The sequence below is a fragment of the Camelus ferus genome, chromosome 12 (genome assembly GCF_009834535.1).
Source record: "Camelus ferus isolate YT-003-E chromosome 12, BCGSAC_Cfer_1.0, whole genome shotgun sequence".
In the NCBI taxonomy this organism is placed as follows: Eukaryota; Metazoa; Chordata; class Mammalia; order Artiodactyla; family Camelidae; genus Camelus; species Camelus ferus.
Window position 1 is genome coordinate 10,281,418 of NC_045707.1, and position 19,237 is coordinate 10,300,654.

At 51.7% G+C, this 19,237-nt stretch overlaps 1 protein-coding gene across 9 annotated transcripts in view; it reads left to right on the plus strand.

Moving 5' to 3' along the window:
* TBC1D22A (TBC1 domain family member 22A) overlaps positions 1-19,237 on the plus strand; it is a 242,286-nt gene that overhangs the window by 144,281 nt on the left and 78,768 nt on the right. For all 9 annotated transcript variants that reach the window (XR_004324394.1, XM_032492502.1, XM_032492503.1 and 6 more), the window contains one exon: positions 14,201-14,276. Coding sequence is in view for 8 of the 9 variants with exons in the window: in XM_032492502.1 (XP_032348393.1) it covers positions 14,201-14,276 (76 nt within the window). In the remaining variant the exon portion in view is untranslated. The remainder of the gene's footprint in view (positions 1-14,200; positions 14,277-19,237) is intronic.

Below are 19,237 nucleotides of genomic sequence, written 5' to 3' on the forward strand. Positions count from 1 at the left end.
AGACAGGCAAGGGGAGCCCGGAAATGAGCGGGTGAGCCGTGGGCTGACGCGGGGAGCCTGCAGGGGGGCCGCCAGGCGCAGTGGCGGCCAGGAGTAGAGGAGGATGAGAGCCGGGCCTGGGGAAATGCAGGTGCCGCCCTTAGGTAACGGCACGCGGCAGTGCTGTGGTGAGCCCCTCAGCTCCGCGTCCCAGGACTGCTGTGCGCTCCTGAGACGCGTCTGGGATCAAAGAGCTCTTAGGTGGGCTAGTTCTACCAGTGTTTACCACTTAGAACTCAGATAACTTAGAGAGCGTTTAGTTATTTGCTGTAAAATGATGATAAACCCATTGCACACTATTACAAGTAACACATTTTTATGATAAATGGTATTTTCCAAAACAAAAATGTTTAGTAGGAAGAAAGGCATGATTTTACTTTTTTGCAAAACCCTTAATGTCTCCCCTGAGGGGAGACAGAGGAATTCTCATAAGTGCTTCTACATTCAGTCTGCTGTAATGCGGTGTGTCTGGCTGGAGTACGTGAAGCAGACCCAGCCTCACGCGGGCGAGCAGTCGGAAAAGGAGGAGTGTTTTCGCAGCCCTTTCAGATGCTTTAGTACCGGGCCACAGCCTAATAGGAGTTTCTTGAAGGTTAGTTACAGTGTGAATCTAAAGCCGTATCGGTGAGCATTTTGTGCTCGGTCACAGTAAAATCCATTGGCCTGTCTTGCACTTTGAATGGATCTTTTACAAACACGTGGTTCTGTAACATCAGACATGGGTCATTTGGAAAATATTGGATGACTGAGGTGTGCAGAACTAAGCACTGACACGCTCCATCATACAGTGTCCAAAAAAATCACACTTGTTAGTATTACCACCATCTCATAAGGAGCTGTCAAGCCCAGACTGGCAGATTAAAGTTCTCCAAAATTCAGAATTTTGGCTTAAAATCTCAAATGTGATTGTTGGCAGCATGTAACACTTGTTGAAGTGACAGGTGAACTTTGTTCAAGTTTGAATAACCAGTTTGCTTGTTAGTCATTCTTTCAGGTACAAATCATGTTTCTTGAAGTGTATCCGGTTCCACTCTCAGCTCAAAAAATTGCACCAACTGCTTTTCTGGAAGAAATCAGCCATTTTGGGTGCAGGTCTCCGGACCTGTGTGTGTTTTTCTCATTTTCCCATATGACATAGAAAAGATGTTTATCAACAGTGGAGATTTAATGCAATACTAATCATAAGACTAGGAACTTTTCCTTTGTCACCCGGGACATCCTTAAGTGAAACAGCTTTTTTTTTGAACCGTGAGTGTGCGGCACTGGGTACAGTGGTGGCGCTGCCTTGGTCCATGCCACCTGCCGGCGGTTTAGTCTCTCCAGTTATGCAGCATCACAGCAAAGGCCGACCCGGCGACAAAGGGAGATGATGTCTCAGCGCCCTTGTGAACGCAGTTTTGACTGCACAGGCCGCTTGGAAGTGTCCCAGGGAGCCCAGCGGGGGGCCGAGCTCCCTGGGAGCCACTGCCCGGCAGGAGGGACGCCCTCACGGAAAGGCCTCCAGAGGAGCTCACGGCAGAAGCAGCACAAGGCAGAGAGAGCCCCCCTTGCGTGGACGCCTGCCGGCCCCGGCCTGGGGAGCCGCAGCAGGACTCGGGATCCTGGAACAGTTGGTCTTTCTGCCGTTTCTGCTCCTCGCTTCCCGGGCGTCCCGAGTTGACAGTACGTCCAGGGTCCGTGTGAGGGGTGAGGGGGGGACCCGGTGTGGCCTTTCCTGTCTAGCTGGCAGAGTAGAAACCACACTTCGGTCTCATGACGAGGCCAGTTCTTGCTATGCTGTGAGATTTGATTTTTAAGAATAATTCGCTGGGCCATCATTTCTTCCAGTGGTTTCTCAGATTGTCTTTCTAATGCTTCCTCTGGGGATGATTTTTGGTTCAGTCACAGAAGGCCACCTGAGCCAGTCCCAGCGAGTGGACTGTGTCTTTACAAAGGACCTCTTAGGACAGGACGTGGGCGGTGGGGCCCGGGAAGAGGAGTGTTCCCATGTGCTTCCGGCGGGAGGGCCCTAGTGGTGGCTCTGCCTGCCCTCCCTGTGTTACAGACTCGTTCTGCTCGCTGCACGACAGGCCAGCAAATCGGGAGCTGAGGTGTTGGGGCCAGGAATAACAAGTTTATTCAGAAAGTCGGCGGACTGAGAAGATGGGGGACTAATGCCCTGGAGATCCATCTTCCCCAAGTCAGAATTCAGGCTCCTTTTATACTAGAAAGGGGAGGAAGTGTGGCTGGCTGTTGCAGACATCTTGGTGTCGGAATCCTTTGTTCTTGCAGCCGTCCACGTGGGTCAGGTCAGGATGTTCTTGTAAACCTCCCGCAAGACACACGTTATTCTCTGTTCTGCACCTTTTGATTTTTATATGAATGGAAAGCGCTACACCCTTAAAGGTCAGAGCCCTGGGAACCGGCCCTCCCGTGGGTCTCAGGCTCCAGGCAGCATTCTCTTACAGGAGGAGCAGAACCAGCCCGACTGGGCCCAGGGACCCAGAGCCCAGGGCAGAGCCAAAGGGGCAGGTCCAGCGTGGGGTCAGGCTTGTTCTCCCCTGCGACGCCGGGGCAGGGCTGCGTCCGGTGCCGAGCGCCAGGCCAGGCTGGTGGGCCCTTCCTAGGCTTCTCGGGGGTCATTCCTGGGGTTTCGCCAGTCTCCAGTCTCCTCGCTTCGCTGACAGCATGACGCCCGGGTTGTCGGGGACTCTCGCCTGAATTACGGCCCCTCCCTGCCTGCCCTGAAGCCACACCATTACTCTTAGATTCATTACTTAGCAGGACAGCCTCTTCCAGCAGAAGGGAACCATTGCCTTTTATAATTAGTCATTTACATTTCCTTTCCTTGGGGAAGAATTACTCAATTCTAAGAACTGGCTGGTGGCGTGGAAGTGATGGGAATGTTGGGGAAAGTGACTATATTGTCTTGGAATTCATCAGAGAAAAAGCCAGGACTGTGGTGGTGTAGTGACTCTGGCAGAGAAAGGCCGGGAACGACCAGACCTGTGCCTGGGGACCAGAGGGTCCGGAGGGGCCGGAGGGGCTGGAGGTGGCTGAGGAGGGGCCGTCCCTCAAATACGGCTGCTGTGACTGAGCCAGCGGCGATGGTGCCAGTGAGAGGAAAGGGACACGTGCCACAGGACGCCCGAGCCCGCAGGGAGCCCTCGGAACAGCTGACGCTCAGGGGCGGCCCAGGAGCCTCGGAAGGGGCTTATTCGGCCGGAGCCTGGGGCCCTGTTACCTCCCCCCTGGGATCCAAGGAGAGACAACAGAGGGGTCTGTTGCTCAGGTCGGGACAGAGAGGATGCTCACCTGGCCCAGCCTGGCTTCTGCCGTTCACATCAGGAGCCTCCACCTGGAAGGGCAGTGGAGGATGGAGAGTGGGCCTCGTGCCCGGCTCGCGGGCGGAGCGTGGATGGATGGAGCGCCGGGTCCGTGTGATTCTCTCCTGCCTCGAACCCAGGAGAGTCATGCTCAGTGTGGAAGCATCTCTGGAGATGTGTGTGGTGTCAGTTTTAGTCAATAAGATGGAGGATTCTTGGCACCATGTTAGAAAGGTTTATTAAATAGACCAGAATGTGTGGGTTCCTGGACCACAGCAGAAGATTCATTAAGAATGAGTTATTGCGTGACAATTTAAAAATGAAAATTAAAAAAAATTCAGTTTACAGTAAGCATTGAAAATAGTGAAACCCCGCATTGTTGCCTGAATGAGCAGGTCATTCCTTTTAATTACCACACAGTGCTCCGTCGTGTGGGTCTGTCCCAGGTCGGGTAGACGTCCGCCACTGGCGGAAGCCAGGCCCCGGCTCCTGTGTGACTCAGGTTACCGCGAACGTCCGCGCACACGTCCTCACGCTGACGCGGGTCCCAGTTCCCCGTGCAGCTCCCGGGGTTGGACCTGCTGGGTCATGGCATGGGGGTATTTAGTTTTCATGAAGCACATCCTGATCTTTTCCCCAGATTGGGTCCATGATTTCACAAACCCCTCAGCAGTGTGCGTGAGGTCCGGCCGCCCCATGTCCTCACCAACGTTGCCTTCCCTGCCTTTATTTATGCAGGATAGTCCTGTGCACGTGTGTGTGTGCGTGTATGTGCATGTGTGAGTGTTCAAGTGTGCGTGTGCGTGCCTGTGTGTGTGTGTGTGTGTTTGTGTACGTGTGTAGAGAGAGGGAGGAAAAATATGGTAATATTTTTTCCCATTTATGGCTTGTCAGTTCAGTTTTTAATAGTGTCTTCTGATGAGAACACGATTTTGATTTCGATGAAATCTCACTGATTTTTTCTGGCAGTGGTTTTCTGTGTCCTCACTAAAAAGCCTTCGCCTACCCCCAGCAGGCAGGGTGGTCTCCTGTGTTTTTCTTCTAGATGCTTTGTAATAGTAGTTTTTACTTTCAGATCTGTCTTCTAGCTTGACTTAATTTTCCTGCATGGTGTGAGGAAGGCATCCTGGTTCATCTTTTAAATTGAGATTTCCTGGTTAACACAGCACCACTTGCTGAAAAGAGTCTTGTTTTGTTTCCGCAATAGATTGCATTGGCACCTTTTCTGAAAATCAGATGCTCGTGTAAGCGTGTGTCTATTTCTGGACACTCTGTTATGTTCCATTAATCTGTTAATGGACTGTTAACGCCAGCATGTACTGTCTTAATTACTGTAGCTTTTCTTGGGGTTGGGTAAAGTCAGTCCTCCAGGTATGTTCTTTTTTAAAAAATTTTTTTCTAGAGTATTTTTAGTCCTTTGCATTTTTATCTAAAGTTATTGTTAGCCATTTCCTGCCAAACAGGCCTTAGAAAAAGCCTCAGGAGCTGGGATTTTGAATGGAATTGTACTGAATCTAATTGTCAGGGTTAACAGTATTAATAACATTGACTTTTTTCTAATCCATAAGCATCGTATATTTTAAAATTTATTTAAATGTTCTTTACCTTATTCTCATAAGCATTTTGTACTTTTCAGTGTATGGGTTTTGCTCATCTTTTGTTAGATTTGTTTCTAGCTAGTTTGCTGTGGGGGTTTTTTTTTTTTTTTTTTTTTTGATGCTACCTTAAATGGTATCGCTTTGTTTGTAAATTTTGCTTTTTGATTTTTACTGATGATTTCTACAAATATAGTTGATTTTTGTAAGCTGGCAGTTTTCCTGTTGTTGCATAACAAAACTACTCCAGAATGCCCTGACTTAAAGCCACTGTTTTATTCTCCCAGATTCTGTGGGTCAGGATGTCAGTCAGGGCATGCCATGAGTGGCTGGCTGTGCACCACAGGCTCTGGCGCCTCGAGTCGGGAGGCTTGAGGGCTGGCACAGGTTGATAGCTGGGGGCTGGAATCATCTGAAGGCTCCCTCTTTTAAGTGTCTGGTGCCTGGGCTTGATGACCCTAAGACTGAGGCTGTAGACTGAGCTGCCCACACATGGCCTCTCCACATGGCTCTTCATCCTCATGGCACGGTGGCCTTAGAAAGTCAGACTTCTGGTGTAATGGTTCATGGCTCCCAGTAAGACTTCCAGAAAGCAAGGTGTAAGTTGCATTTGTCATGACTGAGACTCAGAAGTCGCATAAGGTTCCACTCTGCTCTTGTGGTTGAAGCAGTCACAAGCCGGCCCAGATTCCAAGAGGGAAGTTAGGCTCCATCTGTTGATGCAGGCGTGGCCTAGTCACATCGTAAAAGAACACATGGGATAAGAGACCCAGTTACAGCCACTTTTGGAAAAGGCAGTGTGCCACACCTTGTTTCCGGTGATGCCGCTAAATTTCCTTGTTAGTTCTAGGAGCTTTTGGGTAGATGCCTTAGGATCTTCTATATGCACAATCATGTCGCCTGCAAATAAACACTTACTTCTGTCTGTATAATGTGTGTGGCTTTTATTTCCTTTTCTTGCCTTATTGCATTGTCAAGAAACTCAAGTACAATTTTGAATGGGAGTGATAAGAGCAGACATTTTTACCTCCTTCCAGATGTTGGTGGAGAAGGTAGAACATTCAGGCTCTCACCATTAAGTTTGATGTTAGCTGTTGGCTTCTTGTAGGCGCCCTTTCTTAGGAAGGTTGTTGATGGTCCAGATTCCACAAGGAGTTTATATTTTTAATAATTATTCTGGTTTATTTTGATCGATATTTATCTTTTTATATTTGAAGAATACCAGTATATAATGGATGAAGAGGTTAAGGATGGAATTTGTAAGACTTGGTAAAAGAGCAGGAAGACAGATCATAGTTTGCTGAGACTTTTAAAAAATTATGAATCAGTATTTTGTTGAATGCTTTTTTTTCTGTTGAGATAGGTGGTCGTATGACTTTTCTTACTCTGTTTCTGTAGCAAAGGACATTGATTAATTTTAATGTTAAGCCAACTTGCATTCCTGAGGTAAACTCCACTTTGTCATGAGATATTAGCCTTTTTATATATTTCTGGATTCTCTTTGGTAATATATTTTAAGGTTTTAAATCTCTGTTCACGAGGAATACAAGTGACTTGTGAACAACATATGTTTGAACTGTGCAGGTCCACTTCTATACTTTTTTTTCCAATAAATATGTACAGTACTGCATGATCCAGGGTTGGTGGAATCCGCAGATGCAGAGCTGCAGATACAGAGGGACTTGAGCCTCCATGGATTTTGGTACCCACAGGGGCTCCTGGAAGCAGTCCCCTGTGTTTCCTAAGGGGTGACAGTGCTGTCTTCCATTTTCTTTTCTTCTGCTGTCTTTTTCTGTTTTGGCATTAGGGAAATGAGGATTTCATAAAACGCTCTCATGATTTCTGAGTTTGTGTAAGATTGGTATTATTTCTTCTTTAAATATTTGATAGAATTCAACAGTGAGGCCATCTTGGCCTAGAACTTCCTTTGTAGGAAAGTTTTACCTATAAATTCATTCTCTGCTCTGAGTGGGGCTCCAGATTTTCTATTTCTTCTTTGTTAGTTTTGATAATTTGTGTATTTTAAAGACCTTGGTCATTTTAAACGGTTGTCCAATTTATTGACATGCCTTTATTTACACTATTCCCTAATTATTTTAATGTCTATAGGAACTAAAGTGATGTCTTTGATTCCTAATATTGGTTAAACTACTTGATAGGAGACCTGCCACGCGGTCTCTCTTGGTGAATGTTTCATGCGTTCTTAAAAAGAACACGTGTCCTGCTTTGTTGGGTGAAGTTTCTGTTGGTGTCAGGTCAGGCATGTGGGTGGGTGGTGTGACTCCTGCCTTCTCTGCCCTCACATGAGTGTCCGCCTGCTTTTTCGATCAGTTATTCAGTACGGGCTTCTGGAATGCCTAACCATAGTGGTCTATTTGTCTCGTCTTTGTTGTGCTAGGTTTGCTTCATGCTATTTGAATCTTGGTTATTGGAGACGTACACATGTAGGATGGTTACGTTTTCTTGGTGAGTTTGTAAGTTTGCTGTCGTGAGAGGCTCCTCTCTTCCTGGTTATGTCCCTGTCCTGGATCCCAGTTCACCGGATCGCGGCACAGCCCTCCCAGCTTCCTTCTGACGAGTGTTTCCTTGGTGCATCTTTTCCAGCCCCTTGCTTTCAGTCTGTTTGTATCTTCCTATTTAGAGTGCATTTCTTGTCGATCGCTTCTAGTTGGAGTTGGCTCTCCTGTCTTTTCCACGTGTGTTTAGTTTATACGCACGCACATAATTATTTATGTGGCTGGGTTTTAGGCTCCCATTTTGCTGTTTATTTTCTATTCATTTCTTCTTATTTCCTCCCATTTTCCTGTCTTCTTATGGATGCATGGAGTGCTTTTAAAATTAATGGACTGTTTTTTAGAGCAGTTTTAAATTTACCAAAGTATCGGGCAGAAAGGGCAGAGAGTTTGGTATACTCCGTCACCACCTCCTCTCACGCACGCAGTCTCTCCTCCTCACATCTGGCACGCGTGTCGTGCACCTGTTACACTGATGAGCCGGTGCTGCCGCGTCATTATCAACTAGAGTCCACAGTGGACATTCGGGTCCCTCCCCGGGCTGTGTGCTCTATGGTTTAGAGAAACACATGGTGACAGGTGTCCAGATGACAGAGGAGCGCCCTGTCGTTTTACTGCCCGAAGGTCCCTGCCTCCACCTGTTCACCCTCCGCCTCCCTGACCCCGACAGCCGCCGGCCTTCCGACTATTCCCGTGCCTCTCCCAGAATGCCATTTCCTTGCAACCACACAGCGTGTCGTCTTTTCAGATCTGGCTCCTTTCACTCAGAGAGTCCTTTTACTTATTATTATTCCTGTGTGTCTTCGCCCTGGCCTGTTGGCCATCCCTCCTGTCCCAGCCTCTTTTCAGTTAGTGGTGACTCTGCTCCTCCCCGTGCGAGCCTGCGATTTACTAGTGGCCCCTTCAAGCGCTGTCACACCCCTCGTGCTGTTGGCCGGCATGTGTCTGAGAACCGGCGTTCAGCCCTTCCCCCTTTCCGAGTGGCTGGCGGGAGGCGCTGGCTGCCCTGCTGGGGCGGCAGGAGCCTTGGGTCTTCACCGCCGTCCCAGGACCGAGGTCGCCGCGGAAGCTGTGGGCCGGGCGGGGCGGGGCGGGGCGGGGCAGGGGCTCACCCTGTGTGGGTGCCGTCCAGGCTCCTGGAGGTGCAGGCACTCGCGTCACACCCCCGGCGCCTCATGAAGGAGCCTCTCCTCTCTCCATTTCACAGACAAGGAAACAGAAGTCAGAGGAACGAGGCCAGCAGGTGGGAAAGGAGTTGGCTTGATTCCCTCTTACAAGGCTCTCCCACCTGTGAGGCGGGCTCGGATCTCTGCTGTGTCCTCGTCCTTCTCCCCTCATCCAGAGACCTCATGAGGACATGGAGGGCTCCTCGGCTCGGAGGGCCAGCTGATGTGACAGATGACATCATCAGGACCCAGAACGAGCTCTGCTGCCTGCGTGCCAGCCGGGAGCCCGTCGCACGAGCCAGCCCACAGGAGTAGCTGAGAATCCCTCGTTCCGGTGCAGGCCCAGCAGCCTGGGCGTTGAGCGCAGCCTGGCCAGGCTGCGCTGACTGCCTCTCTGACGGAACGCCCCGATCGTTCCTTTGCCCGGCCTCTGGCTTTGGTCTCGTAGCTGACACCTTGCATCCTCTCCGGCCCCTTCTGTGACGCTCCCTCACAGCCAGAGTCGTCTTTTCCAAATGCAGATCTCTTAACCCTGGTGGCTACCCCTTTTCGCTGCCATTGGCTTCATCCCGTAGCTTTGCTGGGTCTTAGCTTTGTGCCCCACGTGGCCGTCCAGCCTTGAAATGGCCTTCTCCCGTCGAGCCCAGCTTCCTCGTCACCCCTCCGTCTGCAGCAGCCTTCACTCCATCCCTGGAGCGCGCCCAGACTCCCCTCTTTCTGCTTCTCGGCCTGGGCCTCACAGTGGTCCTCGGGTCGGGCCCCGTCACGTGCTGTGATGCGAGGGCTCCCTTGGGCAGAGGGGCCTCACATGCGTTTGCCTGGCCTGCGTGATGGACATTTGCTTAATGACCGGACTGTCATCTCTGGACAGAAGGCCTGGGTTTGTTTTCCTGCCCATCAGTCTCGGGGACCCAGGACCACCGCCGGTTCCAGGACTCAGCACACAGCTGTCCTCGTGGCTCATTCCAGTGCAAGTCGTGCAGCGGAGCCAGCCCCTGGGAAAGGCCCGGAGGAAGCCAGGCGCGGGCTTCCCGGACTCCCGTCCGGTGGAGTCGCATGGGGGACCCTCAGCTCCCCCAGCGGCCAGCGTCACCGTCTGTCAGGAGCTCACTGAGCCTCCGTGTCCGGGGTCTGTCCTGAGTGCTGTTCACACGGAGCCTTTGCCCGGCTCATACCGGAACCCCAGGCTCCCAGCTGCAAGCAGGGGTTCAGCGTGAACCGCAGTGCTCAGCTGAGGCCAGCGAGCCATTCTTACCAGTTAGAGGTGGGAACCCCCCAAAATCCTGCCGGCCGAGGGAGGGCCGCCCTTGCGGGCGGGCCTGTCTCAGGACGGCAGTCTCGGGCCTGCCTTTCTGCGCCGTCTCTGCCCAGACTCGGGGTCTGGGCTGCACGTAGGAGGCACCAGTCCGTGCCCCAGAGCAGACGGCAGAGCTCACTGACCGGTGTGGTCCCGCCTCCATGGATTGATGTGTTAGTTGCACTAATTGGATTATCGGGGTGCCTGGAGCAGGGCCTTAGATCGCTGATCTGTTCCAGACACAGGCCCAGAGGGCGAGGAAGGCACGTTTGGTTTCAGCACAGGAAACACGCTTCCCCAAGTGAGACTGGCCGGGAAGGGCACCTCTGGCCCGGGGGCAGGCCCTCGTCAGAGGTGTGGGGGTTCTCAGCTCTCCTGGGCTGGGAGTCTCCGTGGCGGGTGCTGTGGGCCCTGCCTGGCTGAGCCGACTTGAGTGCCCTCCTGGCTCTTCCCTGAAATGCTCCTTCAGAAGGTTTTACTCTGCTTTCGTGGCTGCGCTGTGGCTGGAGCGCGAGGCTGAAGCAGCGGCAGGGGCGAGGCAGGCCAGCGTGTGTGCTTTGATTTTTTTTTTTTCCTGCCAACACAGACTCTACCTTCTGTGAAACACTTCCCAAAAGGCCGTTGTCTGCCTCAGACCGTCCCTGCTTCCCTCTGGCCCACAGATTTGGTAGATTCTGTTGTCTTTTTTTTAAGACACAAAATCAAATCTCAGTTTGAAAGGACATGGATGTTTACTTTTCGTTGAGTGTCATTAGTGTTATTATGATTCATGTTTCTATATGTACGCAGCATTCCGCCTTAGTCCCTGCGTTGCCTGCCCGCTGTGTAGTAACTCGGGAGACGTTTTCTGCGCCAGGCGTGTTTGGACGGGGTGCTGGGGTGGTGTCCCCGCCGTAAGCGGGCAGAACCCACCGTCCGATGGGGGTGCTGGTGGAGCCTTCCTGGGCAGTCGGCGCGCAGGAGGCCTGAGTGCCCAGGGCCTCTCCAGAGAGGCTGTCGCTGGGGCCACAGAACATTCTTTTCCCTTCACGCCTTCCCACTCGGCCTCTGGCTCTGGGACGTCTGGGGTGCGTTGGTCAGAGGCTTCCTGGCCGCCGAGCAGGGCTGTCCTCAGCCTGGACCCCTCAGCTGACCACGCTGGGCCCAGTCTGAAGGCTGGTCATCCCCGCCCCCTGCCTAAATCCAGATACTGACGCCATACCTGTCAGTCTTTTCAAGTCCTTTCAAAATACAGATTTTTTTTTTTTTTTAAGGCTTTCAGGTGTCATTCTTTTCTTATCGCTTGGATTTTCAAGAAAACGCACCTTCTCTACCTGGGTTTTGAACAAATTGAGAAAACAAAATAGTGGCAGATGGAGACCAAAGAATAACTTTTGTTTCTTCTAAATGAGAAGCTTGAAATCCTGTCTTAGTGTGAGAGCCAGATAAACTGGCCGACTGCGTCCCGGGATCATTCAGGCTGACCCACCCTGTCGGAGCCAGCGCTGGGCATGGGCCGGCCACCTCACGGGCAGCAGAGCTGTGCCGGGAATCCGTCCTCTCTTCCCGGGGGTGCAGTCTTCCCCGGGCGGGGAGAGCATCCTTCCTGGGGAGTCAGCCGATTCTGAGAGGTGGGAGGAGGGTGAACCTCCTGGCTGTTAATTCTCTCCGGCTTAGCAACTGATGAGTTGCTTTCTCGGGGTGAGTATTTCTGGGTCTGGAGAAAGTGCAGCAGAGGCATCAGCCCAGTTCCCTCCACTTGGAAGCAGACTCCGGATTTGGGGGGTGTCACCTCCAACGCCTTCAGCTGGCTGGCTGCGTAACCATTATGTCCCTGCTCAGCCAGGCGCCTGGCCTCCCCTTGGAGGACACAGTCCATCGGGACAGGCCAGCCCCCAGTGAAATGCCCTGTTCCTTTGAGTATTCTCCTGGGCCTGTGGGGGAAGGGTGTCAGAGCTGGTCCTGATGGTTGTGAAATTTGTCAGAATCGAACAGTAATTAAATAATCTGCAGGGCCTGTACCCCAGGCTGCAAGACCACTCCCTCGCTGATTTCTCATCTTTGACTGGGTCCAGCTCTACTGCTCATCCTGGCTCGTCAGAAGCTCTGCTGTTAGGTGCAGTGACAGGGAGCTTCCGACCACACAGCGTGCCCCAAATTCAAGTATGAATCTCCTGTTGCCCAGTTTCCCCAGAGACGTTAAGTCTTAAAGGCTAACCCTTGCAAGTTCAAGTCCAAAACTGAGATTTATTTTGCCCATTCAAGTTTGAGTACCTTGAAGCTCACAATTGGTCCTTGAGCTGTTGCTCTGTCTTACCTAGAGGGGCATCCAGGGTCTCCCTGGGTCGTGCCCAGGGCTTTCAGGCCCAGAGAAGTCCTTTTTCTCAAGTGCCAGTCCATGACAGTCTTCCTTTGTCAAGAGTTCAAAGTTCCACGAAACCCACACGCTTGTCACCTGGTCTGGAGAACACATCCGGCCAGGCCCTGGGGGAGCACCGGGGAGCACCCCCTGAGTGAAGGTGGCTGCGCGGAGCTGTCTGTGGTCCTGCCCTCGCGGAGACGTGACAGTTTGGAATCCAGAGCCCTTCACTGAAAACCCACTAGGCAGACGTCTTCCAGCAAGAAGTCAGGTCTGCATCTGTTCATTCTCCATTTCTGTGGGGAAGGATCCTCTTGCCTTGTGGGCATTTTCAGTTCTGCGTCACGGTGGCTGGCGCTCCTGCTCCAGTTGGGAGTGTGTGTGTGCGAGGACACGTGTGCACGTGTTCAGCCCAGGGAGTCCTGACTGCACGGGGTCGAGTGCCTTCCACACCTGGCTGCTCGCGTGACGGTCATCCTCTCATTGTGCTCCTGTCACCTGGAGCCCTGTCCCCGCAGATCCTGGGGCCGCGAATGCTGTCTCCCTGTCCCCGGGGCCTCCTGAGGCTGTTCCCTGTGCCTCCCCCAGGCCTCCATGAGGACACATTGTCCTCTCTCAGCACCAGCCCGGCACAAGCCTGCGTGAACCACCAGGACCCGCAGGTGCAGCACCTCACGACTTCAAACAGCACAGGTTGATCGTCTCAGTCCCAGAAGCCCACGGGGGTCTTGCAGGGCTGGTCGGGGCATGGACGCACTGAGGCCTCTCTGGGGCTCCAGGGGGGAGTTTGCTCCCTCGCTTTTTTCTGGCCTGAGTTGCTTGCCTTGTGGCCCCTTTGTCCTCCTTCCAAGTCCTTGATGGTGGGTTGCAGGTTCTTGAGCTCTTGCGTTGACCCTCCTGCCTCCTGTCCACCTTCAGGGACCCCGGGATCACACTGGGCCCACATGAGTGGTCCAGGGTAATTTCCCATTTCAGCCGGTTTATTAGCAACTTTAAGTCCCCTTGCCAGGTTCCAGGAATCAGGCCTGAGCAGCTTTGGTGGGTCCTTATTCTGTTTCTTGGGCACCCAGTGTAAGTCTGTTACTGCACGAGTCCAGTTGAAACCCTCATCCTGAAAACGGTCCCCAAGCGGTGGCTGAGACTCCCAAGGGCAGTTCTGTGTGGACGCCCTGGGGTGGGATGTGGTGGGCGGCGCCACCATCCTCTCTGGCTGGTTTGTGTTCCCTCGGGTGATGACAGTGGCAGGCACCTGGCCTCCTGATCCCAAGTGAACCCTCGTGCGCCTCCCCCGCAGCGTTTCCATGAGACCCAGCGGGGCCTTATAGGCAGCACTGTTGTTCTTATAGGAGCCCAGAGAGGGGGTGTTACTGGCCGAAGTCACACAGCTCCTGAGTAATAGAGCTGGGCTCTCACTCCAGGGCTGTCTGACTGAAGACCCTCGTCTCCTCCACCATCTTCCCGTCTTAGTCTGTGAACCCCTCCGCCTGAGTTCACTGAGACCGAAGCCAGAAGTGGACTCTGCTCACGCGGTGATGGTGCCTGTGTCGGGGGCCCTTGGGTCACCAGCATGATGCTGGTGCTGCTGGCACCTGGCGGGGTCCCGCTTCGCATCAGCCGCCCGCAATGCTGCGTGTTCCCAGCCAGCAGACCCTGCCTCTCCAGCTCTTTGTTCAATCTAAATGTAAATACCTTAATTTCCATCTAGAAATGCTCTTGCAGACATTCCCAGGGCTGGTGTGCTCCCCTGACTTCGGGAAGTGTTGGGCTGCACCTTCTCAGTGTGAGACGGGGTCACACTGCACACGCAGCCTGACGCACTGCGTGTCGATCACTTTGTGAATCTGTTCTGTTCTCAGGCGGTTCGCGTTTATCCCTCTGCCCTTTCCCCCTCTGGGAAGAGTGTTTCATTTGCTGGGCTCATGATGTTCGTTGTCCTTCTTCCCTTAGGACAACTACACCTTTGCCCAACCTGGGATTCAGATGAAAGTGAAGATGTTGGAGGAGCTCGTGAGCCGGATTGATGGTAAGCCAGCTGCCCAGGTGCCCCTCTCCCGGGGGGCGGCGCGGCGGGGGGAGGCTCCGGGCCTTGCCTGACAGGATGCGCAGCCCGCAGCCCCTGGCTCAACCCCATGCACATCCTTCTGAGGACCCACCAGGGCAGGAGCCGCTCCAGTTCCTTCTGTTAAGACGATGTAATCAGAATTCAGTGCAGCCACTTTGCAGGAAGTAATGAGTGCGTCCTCGAAGCAGGCAGCTCTCACTCCTTATTAAGCCCGATGATTGTCATAATCTGGGCGACAGCCTGGTCGTTTATGGCCGTCCTCTGGCACACTGTTCCTGCCTTCGCACACCATTTTGCTATCAAGGAAGTTGGTGTAATTTCTCCACGGAATCCAATTAATTACCAGGTCTGAAAATAACATCTTTAATATTGTAGAAAAATTATAGTGTGTGCTCGGCCATTTTAGATTATGCTTTCATGTTTAAGTGGGGGCTTTGCAACACTTTCTACCTTCATCCTTCAGACAATTCCCCGTGTGATGTGCTGACTGTCATATTGCAGTAGCAGAGTTCAATTAAGTGAAAGCGGAGAGAGAATGCTCGCCATTCCACGCGTAGTCTCCTGACAGTTTGTTAAATTGACGAGCAGAGCGTGACCAGAGGGATAGCAGGCAGAGCCGGGCTTGGGCGTGCGACCCCGGCCGGCCAGCGATGGTCTGTGGAGAAGAGAGTCTGTCGCCAGGGCCCCGTGTGAGCTTGGCAGGCGGTCTCACCGAATGTGCTGAGGAAGTGCGCTTGGCTTAAATGTGGCCGCGGCGCCCGCGCCCCGGGCTGCCCTCCGAGCCCATGCGTGGGCAGTGCCGTTTCCCTGGCCGCCCCTTCAGCAGCAGAAGCTGCAGCAGTAATGATCTTCCCAAGAAAGGCACTTGGTTTGGGAAACTGTTGGGTGACATTATAGAGTGGAGTCACACAAATTATAAACTCCATTCTGTTCCTTGATGGCATCCGATTTTCAGCTGTATCTAATGGTTATTACCTAATTTCCATGTTATGGACTTCTACACAGAACTTCCAGTAAGACTGCGTCTGAGTCAGTCTGCTCAGCCGCCTTTCCAGTACCTGCTCAGAGTTCTGCTTTTTGCTTACGTAACTGCGTTTACGTACATTTGTTCTTAACGTCACGGGGAGACGTGCTTGCTGTTGTTGGCCTCTTTCCCCACCAGCACTCACACCTGCCCCCGCGCCGTCTCATTTAGTTCTTTGAAATACGATTTGCAGTAGCTGTGAATTACGCTTTCTCAGTGGTCCTTCCTTTCCTCCTGTGTCCCGTAGAAGGCATATTTTATGTGTTTGTGGAGGTTAGAAAGTTGTGGTTAGTGCTCATTTGTTCCCGGGCTGCAGTTTGGGAAATGCCTGCATTGATTTTCTCTGGCGCTGAGGTTTAGAAGAAGCACATCACAGATTTGCTGGATGTTGTCTGAAAGAGCGGCACCAGCGGCCAAAGGAATCCCAGCCAGATCCGTACTTTTTAGTAAATCCCATTTTTATTCTTCCGCAGTGTCTGAGGAGGGCATGTCCATCCTGTGGTGTTTTTTGTTTGTTGGTTTGTTTGTTTAGATGATCAGTTCTTCACAACAGAGGAAATTCTTTTTTGTAATAGGTTCGGCTGTGTCACCTGTTGGTGACTGTTCTTGTAATGAAACCTTCAGGAGTTCTGTGATGCGCTGGAACGAGAAATTCCCAGGCTTTCCAAGCAGGAAGTGTGAGAGTTGAAGGTGTGGGCTCTGGCCCGTGGGCGCCGCCCCCTCAGCAGCCCTGGCATGCATGGTTTGCCCTTCCCCTTCTTTCTTCCTGCTTCGTGGAGAGGAAGGTGGACACGGAGATGCTCTTTGTGACCCTGAAGCATCAGACTACATGCTAAGGATGACTGCTTGGCCAGAGTCTTAAAGAACCCTGGTCCGCCTGCCTCGGCACTACTTTTATGCAGGTGAAATGAGGGGGAAGTGCCCACAGGCCCTGTTCCCTCCCCCTCCCCCTGGAGAAAGCATTTGTGGGCTTGAGACTGTGCAGGGGCTGGGAGGATTTTATTAAAGGCAGGACACACTGGGAAGAAAACACTGCTTCTTAAAAGAGACCGCTGCTCCATTTCTGCATTTAAGGGGAAGGACAGTGTTGGTTTCAGAGCTTTTTGGCAGTTTGGTGAAGGAACACAGCTTCATGGACTTGTTGATAAGGAAAGCTGAGGTTCTGTGGGTGTGGCCCAGATGGGAATGGTTTAGAAATGAGCTAAACTGCTCCACAAAGAAAAGTTAGAGGAATTTTGGGATTCCAGTAGTCATGTTGGAAGGATATGTGCTTGGAAGTCAGAAAAGGATGGAGAGGTGGAGGAGGGCAGAGGCCTGGGGGAGGGGAGGGAGGGCAGTGGGGCGAGGGTGGGTTGGAAGAGGGTCCGCGTCACCGTCTTATTTTCTAATGTGACGAGTGGCTAAAGAATTTCTGAAAAGCACTTTTGAGCAGTTTTCTGTTTTGAGTACGGCCATACCCTACTCCGTGTTACCCTTAAATCTTTAGAAAAAGTCTGTTACGTGGACAGAAGGTGGTGTGAGTGAAGAAGGAGGCTTGTGTCTGTAATGGAGACCAAGTGGAAAGGTGATGGGCGTTGGGCCAAGAGACTGTATTTTGGGTGATAATCATCCCGAGAGAGGTAAGCGGGCTGATGAGAAACCCCAGGGGAATCACCTGTCATCTTTGGGGCAGATCTTTTAGAACGTCCCACAGAATGAGAGATGGAGCCTTGAGCCACTTACCTGGGAATCTAGAAGGTGAGAGTAGGAGGATCTTCTACTTGCCAGTGGAAAAACAAGGATGATTTTTTTTTTAAAGCCAGCAAACGAGCAAAAAATTGATGGGGGTGGGGAGAACGAAACAGAGGAAAAAAGGAAAGAAAGAGGGAAAAAAAGAAACAGATTTCTTAGAAACGTTGAACTGCTAACAAGGAAACAAAAATTCCTGGCCAGATTCTGGGAGAATGCTACAGCCCGGAGAGATGAGCCCAGCCCTGAAGGCACTACTGCTCTGAGGGTACTTGCTAATCCAGAAGAAATAATCCCCACATGATTTGTAGTTTTGACAGCTTCATGGAGGGAAGGGTCAAACCCTAGCCTGCCTGAAGGACGGAGTCCAGGAAATGCCCAGGGGCTTTCTGAGACCCAGAAGACTGACCCTCAGGGTGGAGTTGAAGTGAAAGGGCCCCCGTACAGACCTGCAGTCCGGGTGTACCTCAGCGGAGAGGCCCGGGGTTGTTTGGACCTTGACTGTGGTGCTTCTGTGCTGGAGCGGAGTTCTTGGGAGAAGCAAAACAAGCTCTTCTCTGGAGGAAGTTACTGGAAAGTTGTTCCTCAGGTTGTCCCTACATTTTTTCCCCACATAAAATTATCTACACATAGTTAAAGATAAACATACGTTCATGGCTCCTTAAGTGAGAACAGACAGAAATAACAGATAACAGAAGCAGGCCTATAAGATGTTAAGCTTCTGTAATTCTTAGACGTAGACCACAAAACTAGTCTCTCTACTGTGTGTGGAGAAACACCGAAAAGAGAAGCTTAAAAATGTTTTCCAGGGTAGTAGGAAATACATGTTTTTGCATAAGAGATTTGAAAAATATGATAACCAAAGTAAAAACTCAGTGGGCAAGGTTAACAAATTAGACACAGCTGTAGAGAAAATTAGTGAACTGGAAGATTGGTTGGAAGAAAATAATCAAAATGAAACATGGAGAGAAAAGAATATGAAAAATATAGGAAGTGAGAGTGTAGAGAGTATGGGTAAGGGCCTCATTTACATTTATCTGGAGCCCTAGAAGGAGAGGAGAGAGGAAGTGAGAATTGGAAGAGATAATGATTGAGTTGTTTTCCAAAACTACTGAAATAAACCAATTCACTGACTGAAGAGCTCGTTGAACCTTCAGGAGAGTGAAGCGAAAACTATGTAAACACATCACAGGAAGAGTTAACTGAAGACTGATTCTTAAAGCAGCTAGAGTAAAAGGTTATTTTCTAAGAATAGCTGTCTGAGCACTGACTTCTCAACAAAAATACAAGGAGACACCTTCAATGTGCTGAGAGAACCAGCGCTGTCACCCTAGAGTCACCCTAGAGTCACATCCAGCAGAAACATGCTCCAAGAATGAATCTGAAATTCCTCCGAGAGGCTGCCTAAATCTGAGTTGTTCCTTGCTGCCTCTAAGAAGCGATATAACCGAGAAGGAAAGCAAGTCAGGCACACACCCGCCCTGCAGCACACCCAGGGCCACAGTCGCTATGACCATCAGGGGCCCTGGAAGTCGGCACCCCATCCAGCCTGGGAGCCAGGGGGTCAGTGCAAAACGTCTGTGGGAAAAGGAGTGGGTTTATGGGCATCTTAGGAGCAGAACCAGATGAAATCAGTGCAGGAAGGCAAAACCCCAGCCAGAATGGGGAAATACTAAGAGTGGGTCTGTGGCCCAGGAGATCACCGCACTGGCTACTGGGAAATTGGAGAGGATTTGGGGTTTCCGGATGAGCAGCAGCTGCAGCCTTAGCCAGATCTGTTTCTAACGGTTACTTGCTTCTACAAGGTGAATTCTCATGCCCCGTTTTTTGGGGCAAGGGCTTGCCTAGGGATTTCTCGTTCCTGCCAAACTGAGCTTTATTTTGGCCCTGGAGTGGAGTGAGCTGCTTCTTGTGCAAATGAGTTGCTGCTATGGGGCCAGTCACCCTCCAGCAGGCCACCTCCGAGCCCTGCTGGGGACGTTTGCTGTTTCCTTGGGGCACTCTGGCTGCAGGTGGGTGACGGAAGGATGAGTCTGGGAAACCAGTGCTGTGTCCTCTGCTTATTTGGGGCAGGTTAGATTTGAACCCCCTCGCACAGGGTACGAGCACACAGCTTTGCCCCAGGAGTGCGTTGGGGCTCAGTGCACACAGGGACCGAGCTCTGAGTGCT